This window comes from Heloderma suspectum, chromosome 2 (genome assembly GCF_057233095.1).
Source record: "Heloderma suspectum isolate Gila_16-S chromosome 2, 16-S_ref, whole genome shotgun sequence".
Taxonomy (NCBI): Eukaryota; Metazoa; Chordata; class Lepidosauria; order Squamata; family Helodermatidae; genus Heloderma; species Heloderma suspectum.
In genome coordinates, this window is record NC_139459.1 from 133,465,647 (window position 1) to 133,484,845 (window position 19,199).

Below are 19,199 nucleotides of genomic sequence, written 5' to 3' on the forward strand. Positions count from 1 at the left end.
TGTTAACAGAAGAAGCGTCTGTTCCTGAGAGAGTGAAGGATTTGTGCTTGTGTGTCAGGCCTGACGGAAGCGGAAAGTGGGACTTCTAGGGGTTTGTGTTTTCTGAAGGGACACCTCTGGAGTTTGAGGGAAGGATAGACAAAATTGCAACAGAGTCACTGTAGTATAAGAATAACCGCTTGTTGAAACTATTTATTTAAATGCTGGAAGCACTTGTGACAAAACAGCTCCAAGGCCTCAGTCACTGGCATCTGTTGTTCCAGCCTTGGATTAACACTGGTCGCTACTGGCATAGTCATGGTGAAATGTATCCCAGTGTGAGCAGTGGGACTAGATTATTCCTCCGAATTTTTTCCCATGTTCAAAAATCCACATTTTGACCAGTGGCAGTGCACTATGCAAAAGAGCAGAACTATCACAAGTTTTATTTTTTTATTTTCTTTTATTTTCTAGCAGTTCCTATGTTTTGGTAAGCATTCTCTATTTTAGATTATCCATTATTTTTATCTTTTAAAGTAATTAAGAAAAGTTATAAATAAAAAAGGTATCCAGCTGACCTCTTACAGCTTACGGTTTTATTTTATTATTATTTATATAGTGCTTATAGTGTTAACAGTATTTGAAGTGCTAAGTGGTCAGTAACATTGCTTCGAAGTAAAGCTGTGCTCCACTGATTTTACCTAGTGCAAATGACATCAAAGTGGAAATTGAAAAAGAAACATACTTTAAAACTAACTGAAGGAAGATCATTTCTGTAGTTAGTACCCAAACACAGGAAATTAAAAAAAAAAACAGCCACTGAATTCCGCTTGGCAGCAACCTCAGCCCAGCTTGGCACCCCCTTCAGCTCAGCTTGTTGCCCCCTTCAGCTCAGTTTGGCATCTCAGGCAACCACCCAGCTTGCCCACCCCTAAGGCTGGCCATGGCTGCACAAGAGAAGTTTCAGCATCTCACCAAACTACAATCCGCAGAATTCTATAGGATTTAACAAGATAAAGTGGTATAAAGTTGATATATACGTAGAGTGTTCGAGGATCGGGACATTCGCAGGGAGACCAAAATGCTTGTTTACAAAGCCATTGTACTACCGACCTTACTGTATGCCTGTGAAACGTGGACCACCTATAAACACCACCTCCAACTTCTCAAAAGATTTCATCAATGCTGTCTCTGAAAAATTCTACAGATTACTTGGGAAGACAGACGGACTAATGTCAGCGTATTGGAAGAAGCAAAGACCACCAGCGTTGAAACAATGATTCTCGAACATCAACTTTGCTGGACTGGCCATGTTGTTCGAATGCCTGATCGTCGTCTTCCAAAGCAGCTACTTTATTCCCAACTTATGAATGGAAAATGGAATATTGGTGGACAGCAAAAGAGATTTAAAGATGTTCTCAAAGCTAATCTAAAAAAATGTAACGTAAGCACTGAGAACTGGGAAGCTCTAACCCATAAGCATTCCAACTGGGGGTCAGCCTATATTAAAGGCGCTATGGACTTTGAAGAAGCATGAGTACAGGGTGAAAGGGAGAACCGAGCTCAGCGGAAGGCACTTCAAGCAAATCCTTATCGTGATCGCCTTCCACCTGGAAACGTATGTCCTCACTGTGGGAGGCTGTGTGGATCCAGAATTGGCCTTCACAGCCACCTACAGACCCACTGCTAAGACTCTACCCCGGAAGCCAATCTTACTCAGTCACGAGTGATCGCCATGATGATGATGATGATAGTATAGATAAGGCCTAGATAAATGAATGAGAAACCTTGGTGTTCATGGGTAGAAAAGTGGAAAAGATTTTAAATGCTTGTTTTATATAATTCATGTTTTGCACTTATATCCCATTCTTCTTTCATGGACTCTAAAGTGGCATACATAGGGTTTCTAGGTGGTCTTCCATCCAGGTACTAGTCAAACCTAGACCTTCTTAGCTTCAACAAAGTTTCTAAATCAAGTGCCTTTAGGCCAGGGGTCTCCAATATGGTGCCTGTGTGAAGCACCTACCCAGTCACAATAGAGTGAGCAGTGTTCATCCTGGTAGGTCAAGTGTTGTGAAGCCCTGCCTTAAAAGCAATGTTTTTTAAGTGTTATTAATTTGGGGATCCCTCTTAAATTTATTCTACTTTTGGGGTGGGGGATATTTGTTTAGTGGATGAATGTATGGAGATTCTCATGGTGTACATCTCACTGTACGTGCAAGGAAATGTGGATCTATGGAAATGAATATGAAAACATAATTTAAGGAGGAGTGCACTCCTCTTCCCCTCACCCTTGCCTCTCCTGCTCTCTAGCCTGGCAGTGGAGCCAACTTGACTGCTCTAAGGATTGATCTAGAAGTCTGGAAGGAAGGAACTCAGCAGTTCCTTCCTCCAGAGGCTGCATACAGAGTTTTGCTTCAGGCCAGAGGGGGGAGGGGAGGGGACTGGAGACCCCCACTGCTACTTGTCTTACAGCAGCAGAAAATCCAGCAGGAAGTACCACCCTCACAGTGTGAAAATTTAGGACTTCAAAGAGAACTCTGCACTCATTGCAGGAACCCTGGTCATTCAGACTACAAGTCTCATGCTTGTGATACATCAGGTCTGTTTTTCTGCCATAGAGTATATTAGAGAGAGAGCATTTATACAAATAGGAAATGTATAGTACAATCCCTGTCAATCCTGTGTTTTCACTTGGGGTTTCATGTTTTTGGTTGTAGTGATGTTAAGTGACGAAAGAATTTGGATGGCATAAAGTGGTTCCAGATGAGGCTTTGTATTCAGATGATGATGCCATCTTCCACTTGTAACCCTCTCATGTTTTCCCACTATTTTTTCTGTATTTTCTGTTACCACAACCCCCCCCCCCCAGTTAAGATGAAATAGTTGTGCTCTTTACTTGATAGTGCTAGGAACTCTCTGGAAGCACCCTGGATCTTTTGAATAATGGTGTCAGCAGGTGTTGATGACCTTGGATTTCTCTTGTATTGCTTGCTTACAGGCTATGAAATTCTCAGTGATATTTCCCTATAATCCAAGTCCCTTTTATAAGTGATTACTCTTACCTATAAAACAGATTACTAGTTTTTGTTGAGACTTAACCAGGAGCTGTCTTGTTGGCAGGCAGTATCAACAAGAGGCCGTTCTATTCTATGACTTGTCTATTTCCAGATATAGTTGCATGTAACTACAGATATACAGACTGTGTAAAATCCGCTGTGTCTGTGTTTCGCAGATTGTGAGGTGCCTTTTGTTCCATCTGCAAACAGACGGATGTGATTTTTTCTCCTGACGTGCAGAAAAATATGTAAATAATTACATAAGAGGTTTTGTAACAATTTACATAATTTACCTTAGTACGTAACATTTAGCATATTGTCCCCCATTTCATTCAACTTTTCTTCAGCAGAAACTTGCGTATTTTCCTACAAATAAATATGCGTAAATTTCAGGAAAATAATTTTTAAAAATCTGAAAGTCCAGGGACTCCACATGGCCAGGGGCGGGGGGTTGGTCTGCAGAAGATTATGCGGGTCGGATTCCTAGAAATCTGAGCTCATTTTAGTCCATCTTGAATTTCTCCAGCATCACTACATGTAACTAGATGTGGCATGCAGCTGGGGTCCTGGGTATGGATGGAGATGCACATCCCCATATTCACATCCTGCAGTCTGAATGGGGATGTCATCAGATGCCTAGGGTAGCCAACAGAGCAGAAAAAAGTCTTGGCCTGCTCTTATGCCTTTAACAGTATCTTGATGTGCAGAAATCTTGATGTGTGAAGATCTCACAGCATGGAGATAAACATGATCACCTGCTAGTACCCTCAGCAAAAGCTGCTATTTAGAGTCAGCATACCTCTGAATACCAAATACTTGCAACAAAAAAAGAGCAAGACTTTCATGCTCTACTGTTCCCTCCCCTCCTTCTGACCATGATGATTCAACATGTAATAGAAACAAGCTCCCCATTACAAGGGAAGGCAAACAAGCTTAATGTTCTTAGAGTGCAATACTACTATTTAAAAACCTCAGCTCTGTAGCATTTCAGAAATTTTATAGACTTACCCTCTAGACATCAAAGGTATTCATGGAATTATTATTTCAGGATAGACTATTTAATTCAGTGTACGAAGGAAAAGTAGCTGCCTTTGGCAAGGAACTCTGGACCCTTTGAATCATTTTGACAACCCGTCACATACCATGCAATGATGCATGTAACCTGGTCCACTAAGGGCTGTCCATGTGGGCACAAAGCTGAGTCCACTGGTCTTGGTAATGAGCATGCTATATGCAAAGCATCCAAGTAATCAGTGAAAAGAGAAGGTGCAAAAATCTGGGTGTCATGTTTAATTTTTGCTGCCTGGTGTCAAGAGCATCTGATGAACTGAAGGTTTTCAGCACATAGGAATTCAACATCTGGTCTGTTTATTCAGGGCCCAGAGGACATTCCATTAAGTGTGGAACCGTAGGAAATCAAAGTATAAAATAATATTTGTAGCAGAGCACACAGAGATGTATTACACATCCAAATAGGATTCCTGCAACATACAGGTCCTTCCTCCCTCTTTTTAAAATGTTCAAATATACATTTGACCACATGTAGGGGCAATGACACACGATGACTTAAGAGTGGTACATCTGGAGTAGGGATGGGTGAAAATTTAGTTCAGTTTAGTTTTGAAAAGAATTTACTAAAATTCACAACGTTCTTCATATTTGGGAGCTACGTGGCTGCCAGTGAAAGTAGCAGACTTATATCTCCTCTTCTTCTCTCCCCCCTCCCCAGTAATACATAGCAAAACAAAGCAAGTGAGGTGATGCCACTTTCTTCCAGTTTCCTCCACCTCCACAAGCAGCAGCCAATGAACTGGAACTGGAGGAACCCTGCATATTTTAATGTCATGCCACTCCATTTGCTCCATTGCATGTCATCAAGCAGATTAGAGGAGACATAGGGCAATAGTTGCTTTTGGCAACTGTTACACATCTCTGTAATGTCTAGGGGGCTATCCTTATGGGGGATTTGCTGTGAATTGGGAGCATTTTGAGGTTGTTTGCAGCAGATGACATTGTGGCCAATCTGCAGCCACCCTGGAGATTTCTGGCAGAAAGGCCAGATTTTCTAAGACTACTTTTACTCCATTTTATTTCTTTAATTCGGGTTCTTTGCTGAGGCTGAGGCTGTGTGCCCCTATCCTCTGCATTTACTTCAGCATGATAGCCCTGCCCAGGGGTGTGTCTTTCACCTGGCCATGACCTCACTGAGCCTTTCTAGCCTTCAGAATTGCCCTGCACTCCCATTTTGACAGTAATTTAGCCTCCGTGATGATGCAGTTCTCTGATGTTTCATTGCTTTGCTTCTCCATTGTTGTGTTAAATCACATCTCCGATATTATGTAAACTCGCTTCTTTGATGTTATGTAAAGTCACTTCTCTGATCTGGCGAGGTCTCGGGAGCCTGTCATTGCAAGCGGGGGAAAATGCCCAGAGAAGGAGAAAGAGGTGTGTGTGGAAGCAATAACTATGCAACAATTTGCTGGAATAGGGCGAAATGGTGGGGATGTTCTCATAGGCAGCCTTCAGATGGTGCCCTGGAGAATCAGGGATTTTGGCTTTATCATTGAAAAGTGTGCACAATGGGGAAAGGGGGGAGCAATAAGTCTGCAACAGTTTGCTGGAATGGGGCAAAATTGCACGCAGGGGGAGGGGGTACTCTCATAAGGAGCCTTCAGATGCTGCACTGGAGAATCAAGGATTTTGGCTTCATCACTGAAAAGTGTGCACATTGGGGAAAGGGTGGGCAGGAGCAATAACTTCATGGCAGTTTGATGGAACAGGGCAAAATTGGGGTGGTGGGCTGTTCTCATAGGGAGCTTTCAGATGCTGCACTGGAGAATTGGGGATTTTGGCTTCGTTATGCAAAAGGAGGGGGGAGCCTGGACAGGGGTGGGAAACAAGCCTCTCTCATTGGTTGAGCAGCCCCTGCCAGGTTGATGATGTTCGGTTCTACTCCCCAAACCTAGAAGTATGTTCCTTTGAAGTGCTGTGTGACCCATGAAAACTGGATTTGAAAGGTATGGTACACTCGGCTTTTCTTACTTCGTATGTCCCTGACGGACCAAAGCTGATTCCATGAAAATCTGGATAATACTCCAACGTGCTTCTCATTCCGTTGTCATGAAGATCCCGCCTAGTTCTGCCCTATTCTAGCTGTTCTAGTTCTGAATAATGGAGGGAACATTCAAACATTTTGCAGTTTTCTCTTGGGGAAGGTAATCTGCATGCAACCTTTTGACAGCAGCATAGTTGTGGTTAGTTGGTCATCTTTCTCTTCTAACGTGTGTGGACAGCTGTGACTTTATTCCATGTGTGAGATACATGACATCCCAAAACCCTGGTGGCACTGCTAAGCTCAAGTTAGTTTCTGGCTTTAGTGACAGGTAGTCCTAATTTCCAGGGGTAGTCATGTTAGTCTGTTGTGGCACTTTAAAGACTAACACATTTATTCTGGCATAAACTTTTGTGGATTATAGCCCACTTCATCAGTGGTAACTCTAGACAGACTGAGGCCTGTGCAAGGTAGCAGGAGAGCTGGGGTTACAGAAAAAAAAATGTATTGAGGATTTTGGCAATGTCAGGGTTTTTACGTTCCCCCCCGCCCCCCAATGCTTAGCTCCTCAGTGACTTTGAGTCAGAGCAGAGTTATTGTTATCCACACACATCTGCTGTGCTGGCAGTGATGAGACAGAGTCATTATGCCGCTTCATCTTAAACCAGAGGAAGCAATAAAGAGAATGGTTTTAAAAACAGCATAGCAACTGTTACCTTCTAGCGGGGAAAAGCTCTGAATTTTAGTTCACAAACAGGCACAGCAACAGTAGCACAATAACTTTAAAAATAAATTATTTTACTCATTTAGTATAATAGTAGTAGTATTTCATAGCAGAATAACTGTAACTAAAAAGTACAAAATAGTGAACAAGCCTTTGAGGTCAGCAGATAAGGCTGGATAAGCAAAGCAAAAAAAGAGGAGGAGCATAGGGAGAAGCTTTCTCTTTGACATGCTTGGATTACTGCAATATGCTGTATGTGGGGCTACCTTGTAAGACTGTTCAGAAATCACTGCTGGTTCAGAATGCTGGAGCCAGGCTGTTAACCAAGTCCAGTTATAGGGAGCATGTGACTCCCAGGTTACACCACTTACACTGGTTGCCAGTCCATTTGTGGGCACGATTCAAAGTAAATAGCTTAGGACCAAGCTACTTGAAGGACCTCCTCCTTATTTAAACAGGCATTTGGCCTATAGGGCTATTTCTTTTCACATCTGCTCTGTGCTTTAACCTATATTTTAACAATGTTTTAACTAGATGCTATTTTTATATGCTCTTATTTGAGTTTTAGATGGTTTTAGTGTTTGTTTATATTACTTTTTATTGTGGAATTTGCTGCTGTTAGCCTCCTTGGGCATAGGGTGGCCATGTGCCTTCTTTTAAAGAGAACAGATCTCTGTTTGAAGGGCTGCCAGTGGACCATCCTCTGTTGAAGGTGTCCTATATTTGAAGGGCTGCCCTGTCCAATGCCAATTTAATGAATCTTAAGAAGTGTTGCCCACCAGCAGTTAGCACCAGAACAGCAGACTGAACAGGCAGGCACACAGGTCACCGTCACAGTCTTCCATATTATGATGAGATTAAATATATTTTTATTTAATTTATAATAATTATTTCTGTTATTTCTATACATATAAATTACCATATGCAAATTTTATGCAAATCAGCACCCTCTTTTGTCCATTTTTTTTGGTGATTCATGACCGCTTTTTTGGCAATTCATAAGTAACTACCCTAAGTTCAAATGTAATAAATATGTGTAAGGAGTAATTCATTTGAATGGAATAGTATTCAGTACTGTGAGCCCCCTCCTGAAGACTGAATAGTGGTATATAGCTCAGAAGCAGGTTTACCACCTTGGTGAGAATTAAGCCTATATTCCAGCGTGTTGCCTATATCCTGAAATTCCCATTTCCTTGAAGTTGTCAGTCACAGGGTTACATGGACATCTATTTTCTGGAAGGTGGAGATCTTTCTCTAAAAGGAAGTAGGAATGCTGGGAAAGATTCTTAAAAGGGTTTTGTTGTAAAATGTAGGATTAGTAGCAGCTAAAAGCTGGAGTACATATACCTTTTGAGCCATGCTTGCATTATAAATGAAAGTGGTGCCAGAGTGAATTAATGCTTAATAAAACCAAGGTAATTGGATATGTGAATAAGCTCACGTACCCATTTGAAATTTTTGCAAAGCTGGAATTGAAATTGGGGGGAAAATACCAGTGTTGTAATTGGCTACACAGTATAAAAATTTGATTCAAATGAATGCATGGGAAATATAATTACACTTTAGAAATATTGTTTTAAAAACACTTTGTGCTCCTACATGGTGATAAAGAGTTTCTTTGAAAAAATAAAAATAATGTATTAGTATAAAGAGGAAAACAAATACAGAAAACAAACCAAGAGGTACAATGTCAGTCTTCCATTAAGATGCAGGTAGAGTATGATCTACTTAAACAGAAACGCTGCACGTAGGATGACCTGAATACAGGATACAACTGCTATGAGGCTATCCCAATAACTCATTCCAGAACCACTGATGATATGGTGGGTGTATTTGAGAGACACCATCGTTGACATAATCCAACCAGTGTTAAACACCATTGATTTCAGTGGAAATTGCATTGCACTCCTGAGTAAACATGCATCAGGCTTATCCCTCTCACCCTCTCACTGGGCTTTATTGTGGCTCACGTTAAAAAAGAAGAAGAATTTAACAGTGGGCATGTCTGCATGTAACAGCAAATCATGGGTCAATTAATCCAGGATTTGCTGTGGTTTCTCAAATGTACATTCTGAGGTGGTACTGTCCCATGATGGCTATCCCATATACCTTTTCCTAATATTTGAGTTGAGCTGACTTAAGTCTCAGTGTACAAAGGATAACAGGAAAGTTGTTATTTGTTGCACTTTGGAGTAAGTACTCACATGCAGCAAAAGAGAATGAAGAAGTAGGGTTTGTGTATAATTCAGTGTCAACTCTAGGTTATTGAGGGCCCTTGAGCAAAACACCTTCAGTGGACCTCTTCCCTCAGCGATTCTACTTTCTCACTGTCATTATAACCAGCTCCTATTCCGCGTCATCCTCTTTCTCATCATTGCTACCACTTGCTTGCTTGACAAGCAGAGAGTAAGTAGGCAGTGGTATCTAATGTGCCTCCTTCTCACCACTCCAAGAAGCTCTTGTCAGTTGGCCCTTGCTGGGGTGTGGGCCCTTGGCAGGTGCCTGACCATGTCTACCCTTTATGCTGGCCCTGGAATAATTGCTGATCTTCTTAATTATAGCTAGTAGTATATCATTCTGTTCATCATAGCTTGTGTGTGTGTGTGTCATGAAATGTTTATACAGTCTGAGTTTTCTTTGTTTATATAAAATGATTTTTAGGCCATTTTTAAGGGTATATTGGTAGATTTATTCATCCTCTCCTATTCATGCAGCTTACAAAGCTGCACATGCAGATAGGTCTCTCCTAGGACTCAGAGAAAACCTTTAACATTCATGTCCCTCTTCTCCTATTCTGCACACATGTAATGCCAGGTGCATTGCAACAGACCTAGCCACCACATGTATTGAAGCCCACATATGTCTTTCATATATGGATCCAGCAGCAGCCCATGCTCTTTTACAGCAGGGGTGGTCAGATGGTAGATCAGAAATCTATTGGTAGATCTCTCAGTGATTTGCAGTAGATTAGCAAGTGTTTCTGACTCCCCGTTGTCTAATAGCAACAGCTAAAAATATCCCCATACCCCTAAATTAGGTTAAATGAATGCTGGCAGGGCTGGGGGGACCAGGCATAGATTTTTGTGTGAAAGGACTTGTAAGCTTGGTTCTGATACTGGTCACAAATTCCTGAGATGAGCATCTGCTCAGAGGCACTTGTTCCTTAATTCTCAGTGTTTGTCCACCCACTTGAGCAAGGATTTTGCCCCTGTCTCTGGTCAGTGGCTTTCAGTGTTCTAGTAAAACACAAAACACATCCCACAAGCCTAAAGTCTGCCCACCCTTGCTCTACAAGTAGCCTGTGTGCCTCTTTGCCTCATCTTGAGGACTGGAGCCACTGATTCATGAATGGGAGATGTGCACAGGCCTCCCACTGAGAGTAACAGCTAGACATGTGTTGCAGTGGAGCCAACAGGAGAGGTAAAAAGGGAATTAAGACTGTACTGAGCTGTAAAGAGATCCTGTCCCACTTGCACACCTCTGTGAACTGTATACACAAGGGATATGGATCATCCTTTTACTTCTGTGTTAAAGTTATAAGGTACCCCCCAGTCAAAGTTGAGCACTTCTATGTTCTTTTGATTTCAAAGTAAGAGATTTAATGCATCTTTAATTCTTCCACTGAAATCAATGGGACTTAAAAATCTTTAACTTTGGCTGAATTGTGTCCATACTTTTTATTTGGATTGCATATTATTGATTTTATTTTGCTGTTCCCTTTTTAATTTTTAAAAATATTTTATGGTGTAATAGCCTATGGCTAAGTACTTAATAAACATTGACTGGATTCTGTGACATAAAAATGTTGCCTTATTTCAAATGAACAATGTAGTTATATATATTTCATTGTAGCATTCAGGAACTGCTATCACTAATTTTTCATCATCTGAATGTTTTCACAATGCCAGAAACTGGTATTCTGCCCAGTTATTTGTTTTAATCTATCTACCTATGTGTGTGTAAATAGGAGCACTTAACACTACAACATTTTATTGCTGTTTCCACTTGCGTGTAACATACACACACAACACCAGGAGCCTGTGTATACTTTGACAAAAACTGTTTATTTTATTCTTCCCACCTTTTTTTAAGGATGAAAAGAACCAGGTCTTGGTAACAAATGCTTGGTTGCAGATGGTAAGTAATTTTGCTATTATTCAATATAAAATGTTGGATGTTATTGAACATTAATTATTGAAGATTAATTATTTGCTGAAGAACACATTTTTCATATGGAGAAAAGGGTGAAGGAAGAAGAAAATAAATCTTGGAATATTAAAAAAAATAATATTGGCTATCATCTTTAAAAAATGATTTGGTCTTACTTGATTTCAAAGAGACCTGAGTAAGTAATTTCCACAAGACATTTTGAACCAAACTAAATATGAGGCCAAATGCATAATGCTGTCGAAAATTGCAGCTCTGTAATTCTTGATATTTTGGGGGGAGTGTATGTGGAATTGCTAGTACAGAACTAGAGTGCGGAGTTTAACACAGCTCCATAAATTAGAGTTCAGTCCTCCTCCCAAATATTTCATGTTTGATCTTGGTTGCCCCCAGTTGTTGGAAATGACATCCTCTAGTCTAATGAGGTTTCTCTGTTTTCTGTTCCTTCAGAAGTGGGAATAGACAGATGTCCTGCTAGCACTGGGAATATGACCCATTTTCTGTTTGGACTTGGAAATTTTCCATGACTAGGAACCTGAATGTATGTTTCTATGAGGGTCTGCACTTGCACGCTTGTGCAGTTGTGCACATATACCAAAAGAGGTGAGAATGCTGGTGCTGAATGGAATGATATGTAGTCAGAGCTGTAGCACTTGGACCTTTTGGTTTAGATCAGGGATGGGCAACTTGTGGCCCTCCAGGTGTTTTGGCCTACAACTTCCATGATGCTGGCTAGGGCTGATGGTGGTTGTAGGCCAAAATGTCTGGAGCGCCACAGGTTACCCACCACTGCTTTAGATAGTCCATCCCCCCATACCACATCAGTGATAAACCTCCCCCATGGTAAAAGCTTCCTGTCATTGGCACTATCTTTTGATGCTTTTGATTACTCATATTCATTCATATTGCAATGTTATCTAGATTTTATTAGTTGTTTTAAAAAGTATTGGAACAGATTTCCTTGCACCCCTGAACTTCATTAACAAAACTATCTTTCTCCACAGTCCTGGATTGATGCATATTTGTCATGGGATCAGTATGAATATCCTGGAGTTCAGAACTTAAGATTTCCAGCTGATCAGATTTGGGTGCCAGACATTCTTCTGTACAACAGGTAAGGAAGACATGTTTGAGGCTGGTTTTCCAAAGCTGAGAAAGTTGCAAAATGGCTAGAAATTGGTGTAGCTCCCTTAAGCTTCAGAATAATCATTCCAATTACTCAAAAAAGTCCAATAAAATAGCACAATGAGATGAGCTCTCTTTACAAGCCACATTAAACTAAATTGGGGATGGAGAATATGTGGCTCTCCAGGTGTTGTTGCCCTGCAATTCCCATCATCCTTCATGGCTATGCTGGCTAGGGCCAATGGGAGTTGCAATCCAACAACATCTGAAGGGCCACAGGTTCCCCACCCCTGAACTAATGGAATGATGGGAGAGTGGATCTTGGTGGATTGCATCTAGCTTCTAAATTTACATTTTCATCTGCATGCATAATTTGACTGAGAACCTGTTTTCCAAAAATGTTTGTTTATACAAATGTTTCTTGGATTGGCTTAGCCTTCAGACTATGATCCTTCAATTAAAGAAATGGGAGAGCTGCCCATAAGCTTCTGATATATCAACTTTTCCTTGCCACAATGCTCTTGCTTTCTGGTGCTTAAGAACCCACTGGCCTGCTCAGGCCATGCTTGAGACCCTTGCTCCAGATCCTCTCGATGAAGTAACTAAGAAAATATGTGGAAGGAGCAGGGCCTTCTTGATGATGAACCCAGTATTTTGAAATTACCTCTCCAAGGAAGTATATTTTGCTGTTTGCTCTTATTTAGGCGTATGTATGTATGTATGTATGTATTTAAAAGGAGGCTGTCATTAGCAGCAGTGGACTCCAGAAACCTGTGGCATTTGCCTGACTATGCTAGGTGCTGATGCTGGGCCTGATATAGAAAATTTTGTTAGAGCTTCCTAACCTCTCACAGAACTATTTTCTGCTATTCCCTTGAGTTTTCTGATGCATTTAAAGGGGCAAGAAAGAAAAACACAAAGGTACGTTAATGAGGCACAAAATCAGAACGCGGACAAGGCAGGTTTTTTTTTTTTAAACGTGCTGTATATCGGCCATTTCTGAACAGAAATTTATGAAATTTGGCATGCTTATGGTGCTCAACATCTAGAATCTAGGTCTGAGATGCTTCAAGCCTAATTTCATACAATTTGGACAATTGTTCTGGATTTTATTACCAGTTAGAACAGGCATTGAAAAGAATCCCATTGTTAACTGGTCAAGTAAAGCAAAATTCAGATTCAGCATATCAAAATACATAAAATCCAGACTTTAAAACTAATTCTATATGAATGGCCTGCAAATAAAAATCTACCTGCCTGTGGATTATGCAAAAATAGTTTTATGATCATTTATTGTTAAAGGATCAAATTTGGATATTCTGATACTTCTACTAAAGATGATAATATTTGCAAAAAAAATGCCAATGTCCAGTCAGTTGGTAGCAATAATAATAATAATAATAGACCTGATCCTTTACCATAAAACAAATCCAACCACTAAGCAACACCCAGTTAAACCTTTTCTGCTGTATTTTGTAGTGCTGACGAGAGATTTGATGCGACGTTTCATACAAATGTTCTGGTAAACTACTCAGGATCTTGCCAGTATATACCTCCAGGTAAGACATCTTTAAAAACATGTATTTTAATAAATTAAGAGTTAATTTATTAAATTTATTTATAATAAATTTATTAAGCGTTATTCCCTGGATAGGAAATTAATATGTGTGGATCTGGATTAGAAGGTTTAAGCTATACACAGTATTGTTATGTTGTGTGCTTTAATTACTGTGGCATAAAAATTCGATGAAATTCTTGCTTAAGATTATTAGGAAGGCTTGATCTTTACAAGTATCCAACAATTAGACGTTCCTTTTGTGAATTTGAAAGCCAGATAAAGTGAATCAGGGCCAGCATCAAGGGTAGGCATCCTTGGGCCCAGGGCTCAAACCCTGACATGGGCTCACTGACTAGGACCCCCTGAAGTAGCTCCTCCTCCTCAGCATTACAACTTTCTTGTTCACCTGCCTCTCACCCTGGCCCAGAACATGGTGCTGGTAAGAAGGAGGAACAAGAGATGCCGCATCCTAGTTGCTCACTGGCTCCCTGCCTGTCAAGCAAACAAGTGGTTGAGAAAAAGGATGAGGAGCAATAGCAGTGACAATGGTGGTGGTAAGGGATACTCAGTGAAGGAGGGGGTCCATTGGGAGTATCTTGTCCAAGGGCCCTCAAAAACCTGAAAACTGTCACTGAGGTAAATACCCAGTGCATTACATTTTTAGTGATTATTCTGTCATTATAATCTACAGTATAAATATGCTATACCCGTGTCCTTGGATTGCCTCAATTATATGAGGAAAACTTGAATTGAAGGTACCAGGCAGATTCTAAGAGGGTAACAGTGTAATCCTATCAAACATAAGTGCTATTAACTTCAGTGGGACTTACTCTCAGTGGTACTTACTTTCATTGCAGCCTAAGGGATTTTAATGATTCAAAGCACAATTCTGCCAAATTAAAGCACATTAAAGACCCATTAAGAAAGTAACAGTATGATCCTATACATGTCTACTCAGAAGTAAACCCCACTGACTTCTATAGGACTTACTCCCAGCTAAGTATAAATAGGGTTGCACCCCTTAAGCCCTTGGTTGACCATCCCAATGAGCAATTAAGGCAGGAGGCAGTCAATACGTTTTTAAAGTGTTGAAAATGATTTGAGGGAAACATAGCTTCCTAACGTGCATACGCACATTTCTTTTGTTCCACTGTCACTTCTGGTCAAACGGGTGTTGCGGGTTTTTTAAACAATCCAAAGACCTACAAAACCTTTTTATCAAAGGTGAAAGCAGGGGGAGTTGATATGCCTTGAGCAGCGATCTGACTTTCAAACTCTCTTAAGGTCTCTGAAACTGAAAACAAAACACTATCATCTTTCTCCAGCCTAACTTTGGCTGGATTTTACCTAGTGTTTGTCCTGCTCCACACATTTTAAATAAAGAGGAGGGATATCATGTTGTAGAAGAAGAAAGTAGACAATGGAGCATGAGCTACAGTTTTATATATCTTGAGAGAGACATTGGGTTTAAAGGCAAGGTTTTAAAAAAATCATTTTCCTACACTTACGCCATCAGATGATTTCCAAATAAAATGCAAAATATCACAAAAAGTTAAGAATTATGGTTATTCCTGGCCACCACTCCAATAGGCTTTCCTGTAGACCTTGGGGAATTGGGAGATTCCTCATTTTCTTATATAAACCAACATTATCAGTAAAGCATAGCACAATAGAGCATTTTGGTAGGCACAGATGTGTAAATCCATTGGTACAGTATGTAATAGATTAAAAATAAGCTTATTAATTAGGACATCAGCAACAGTTGAGGTTCAGAGTATACAAGGAAAGTTGGTATTTATTAATCTGGTTACAAAACAAACTTCCTTTGGCCTTGGATGAAACAAAGGGACAAAGCATATACTTGAATAGTTACAGGATTTTAAGAGTTAAAAGTCCAAAGTTCAGTTCCGAGGCCTAGGGAGCAAACAGTTTTCATGATGCTCAAGCAGGTGTTAGAGAACCAAAAAAGTGGCAACAAGGACGTTTGCTCCCATCATAGCACATACACACAAATACACATGCACAAAACAATACAAAGTTCTTCCACTCTAAATCTGAATCTCCCAAGTACTAAAGCTCTATCCATCACCATCAGTACTGAAGAAGGGTGATGGAAACAATCAGTATTATTTACGAGAGCAAAGGACAGGGCTTTTTAAATAGGAGCTGAGCAAGGCAAGAATGACATCATGCTACCAAGCTGAGAAATGGCATTCCTGCCTAGCAACAAGTTAGATTAGCATTTAAACCAGGGGAATTCCAGAAGGGCAGGCATATGGGTTTTCCAGGTGCCATACATGGGCTCTGCATAAAACTTCCTGGAGAGGCCTAGTAAAGGAAAATGTTGTGACAGGTCCTTAGAACTAGATGCTATGCAAGCATCACTAGCTCCCCAAAGGGGGCACTTAAAGAGATGCCCATAGTGTCAGGCAGGCAAAAATAAATTGATCATGGCTAATGTAGGTCTAGTTCATCACATTATATGCCTAGCAAAATGCCCATCTGCATGATGGGAGGCCTGTATATTGATCTCGAGGTGAAAGCCTGCTTTTGCCCTGTCTTTGCCCTTTTGCTTTGACGAATACAAATATAAATGGCAGCAAGGCACTTAACAGAGCAATCCTATGCATGTCTACTCAGAAAGAAGTCCCATTGAATTCAATGGGGCTTATTTCCAGGTAAGTGGGTATAGGATTGCAGCCTTAATCTCTTGTTCATGTTGACTTCTGGGGCAAGGAAATTCCAGGGATCTGTCCCTGGAGCTGCTACTGCCATTGCTTGGTTGAATAGCTGAGAAGTTAGAGAGGGTAATCTTCTTACCACTTCCTTGCTGCTCCATTTTTCAACTTGAACAGAAGTGCACTCTTTTAAAGGAGTTGGTTTCTTGAGCCACTGCCATGCCCACTTGCTTGAAAAGTTGGGGGCAAGCAGGAGGTTGGGGACCCTCTCCCCATCTTTCTGTCCTCCAGCTCTTCAAGCTAGCTGTTTCCTCCCCTTGTTGCATCAGTGGCTTGGATGAGGAACAGGGAAGTGGTAGGAGAGACTTTCCCCCACTTCTAGGCCCTTCACCCAACTTGTTTCCACTGCTCCAGGGAGAGGACAATGCAGAAGACAAAGAGAAAGTAGCCGGGAGCCAGGCGTGGCTGCCCCAGGCTGCTTCGCATGCCTCACCCTGGCCTGCCAATCAAGTGATGATGGACCAGCCACTAGCATGTTAATATTCTAATGTAATTAAGTCTATGCAAATTCAAAGCAGCCAGCGGAAGCTGGAGATATAACAAAAATAATTCTATTGTCCACCTTAATATGTTACACAACAAATTGTGCATTTGAGGCATCTTATTGTTTTCCCCTTTCTGCTTTTATTTGTAACCAGCGGAATATGAGATAATTATACAACAAACAATATGTGATAAATATTAATCCCTTACATAGTTTAGACTAGTGTCGTGTGAAATATTTATGCCAGAGCAGACAATCCCTTGAGGAAAACAAACTAAATAAAAGGCAAAGATCAAGAGGAATGCATATTTACTAGAGATCAAGATATAAGAAACTGATCTAAATCCAGAGGGAACGCTTGGCCATTATAAGTTCTTTTATGAAAATTGAAAATTTACACCAGCTCCGAAGAGTGTTTTGTTTAAAAGCATTACAAATGTAATACCAGACAACTGGTTGACAGATTCCACTTATTGTTTATCACCAACATTTTCAAAAGCAGGATGTTCCATTGAACCTTATTGAACTATTAGCATGCTGCAGCTTTCACAAAGGGCCAAACTACATGTGAGGGCAGCAGAATTGTGTGTTTTAAACCAGGATCTGCCTCAATCACATAAAAAACAGAGTCGAGTGTGGTAGGTATGATTTAAAAGGCAAAAGGGGTGGGCGGGTAAGGGGTGCTGAATCCTGGCCCTTGCTTACTTCCCCCTACAACTCCAACTATCAGGCACTTTTCTCCCAGGTAGATTCACTTTCAGTATTGGAAGCCAGCTGAGAGAAAATTAAGTGACGCTGGTGCCCATAACCCTCTCTCTGCATGCTTGGGGCAGATCTGGGTTTAAATATACAACTCTACTGTGATCATGCTGTCATGGATCTAGTGAGAACTCTGCCCCAAATCTTACCTTATCTATGGAAATAAAGAGGGTTTTGAAGTAGCAATAGCTGCATACAACTGTGATTTTTCTGTATTTGTTCCAAAATGCAGATGTGTCAAGTTTCTTTTTTTTCACTTCGCTAGTGAATCCTATGGATGCTATGGATGCCAAAAGTAATTATTTGCTTGTATAGGCCTCCATCATTCAAGATGTATGGAAGTGACTGGCAGTTTTTAAAGCTTCTGGCAGCCAGATCTTCACTAGAAATGTAAGCACAAGTAAAAATTTGTAGGGAGCTTCTGTGGAATCAAAACTTACAATGTTTGAATCAAAATCTTGTAGAAATTCAGCCAGTGCCTAAAAATGGCAAAGTGCTAAATTTGATGAGCTTGAAAGATTCTGGTCTTCATGTTACAGGCTTATCTGTACATTTTCTGCTGGGGAAATAGTAGTTTTGGAGGAAGTTAACTTCTTATCCATGAGCCCTAGTCAGCATAGCCAATAGTGATGGATCATGGGAACTGCAGTCTGACAACTTCTGGAAGGCCACAGTGAGAGGTACTGTGTTACAGACAAACAGAAAGTCCCAAACAGTTGAATCAAACCAAAGGCCTCATATTGCTCAGCCAACAGGAACACCACAAATCTTCAGTAGTCTCTCCTCACAAAGAAACTGAGTCTGGAAAAGGCTGTCCTGAAACTTCCTACTGCAAAGTGAAGAGGGGAACATGAGACAGCACTATAAGAACATCAGTTTGGCAGAATGAATGACTTTTACAGCTAGCAATTCTGCTGTTGCTATCAATTTTGCTTGCAGCAGTGTGATTGGTAATCTCATACAATCTCTTAACTAGATGTGTGTGGCTGAAGGGAAAGAATCAGAGATTTGTACATGGGAGGCATAAGCTCCATCCAGCTTAACTGGGGCACTATATATTCTTTTCAGTCAGCTTTTTCATCTGATGTGTCTCTGAAGAGCGTGACTGAAACTCAAAATTATAGGCACAGTTTATTAGCAGATCAATTTGGAATGCATTTCAAAGCTGTCTGCTCCCTTGAACTCGTAATAACAGATGGATATGAGTGCAATTTCATCCCATTTCACTCTTGCCCTGAAGATCTTATCTTTCTTTTTCCTTTAGAAAAATTCATAAACACATTTCTAATTACAGGCATCTTGAAGAGCACATGTTACATTGATGTCCGCTGGTTTCCTTTTGATGTGCAAAAATGTGATTTGAAATTTGGTTCGTGGACGCACAATGGCTGGTTGCTTGATCTGCAGATGCTTGAAGCTGATATTTCCAATTACATCTCAAATGGCGAATGGGATTTAGTGGGTAAGTTGGCTTTTGTAAAGAATTTAATTAATCTAAACCTGTGTTTCCTTAAGTCCCGTTAACTGAGACACACTTTTTTTCTGAATTAAAAT

The 19,199-nt window shown here is 40.6% G+C and overlaps 1 protein-coding gene across 1 annotated transcript in view; it reads left to right on the plus strand.

The window, feature by feature from the left end:
* Nucleotides 1-19,199, plus strand: part of LOC146352768 (neuronal acetylcholine receptor subunit alpha-7-like) — a 126,305-nt gene that overhangs the window by 61,036 nt on the left and 46,070 nt on the right. Inside the window, exons 3-6 of the mRNA XM_084834829.1 lie at nt 10,907-10,951; nt 11,986-12,095; nt 13,586-13,665; nt 18,940-19,107. Of these exons, the coding sequence (XP_084690955.1) occupies nt 10,907-10,951; nt 11,986-12,095; nt 13,586-13,665; nt 18,940-19,107 (403 nt within the window). The remainder of the gene's footprint in view (nt 1-10,906; nt 10,952-11,985; nt 12,096-13,585; nt 13,666-18,939; nt 19,108-19,199) is intronic.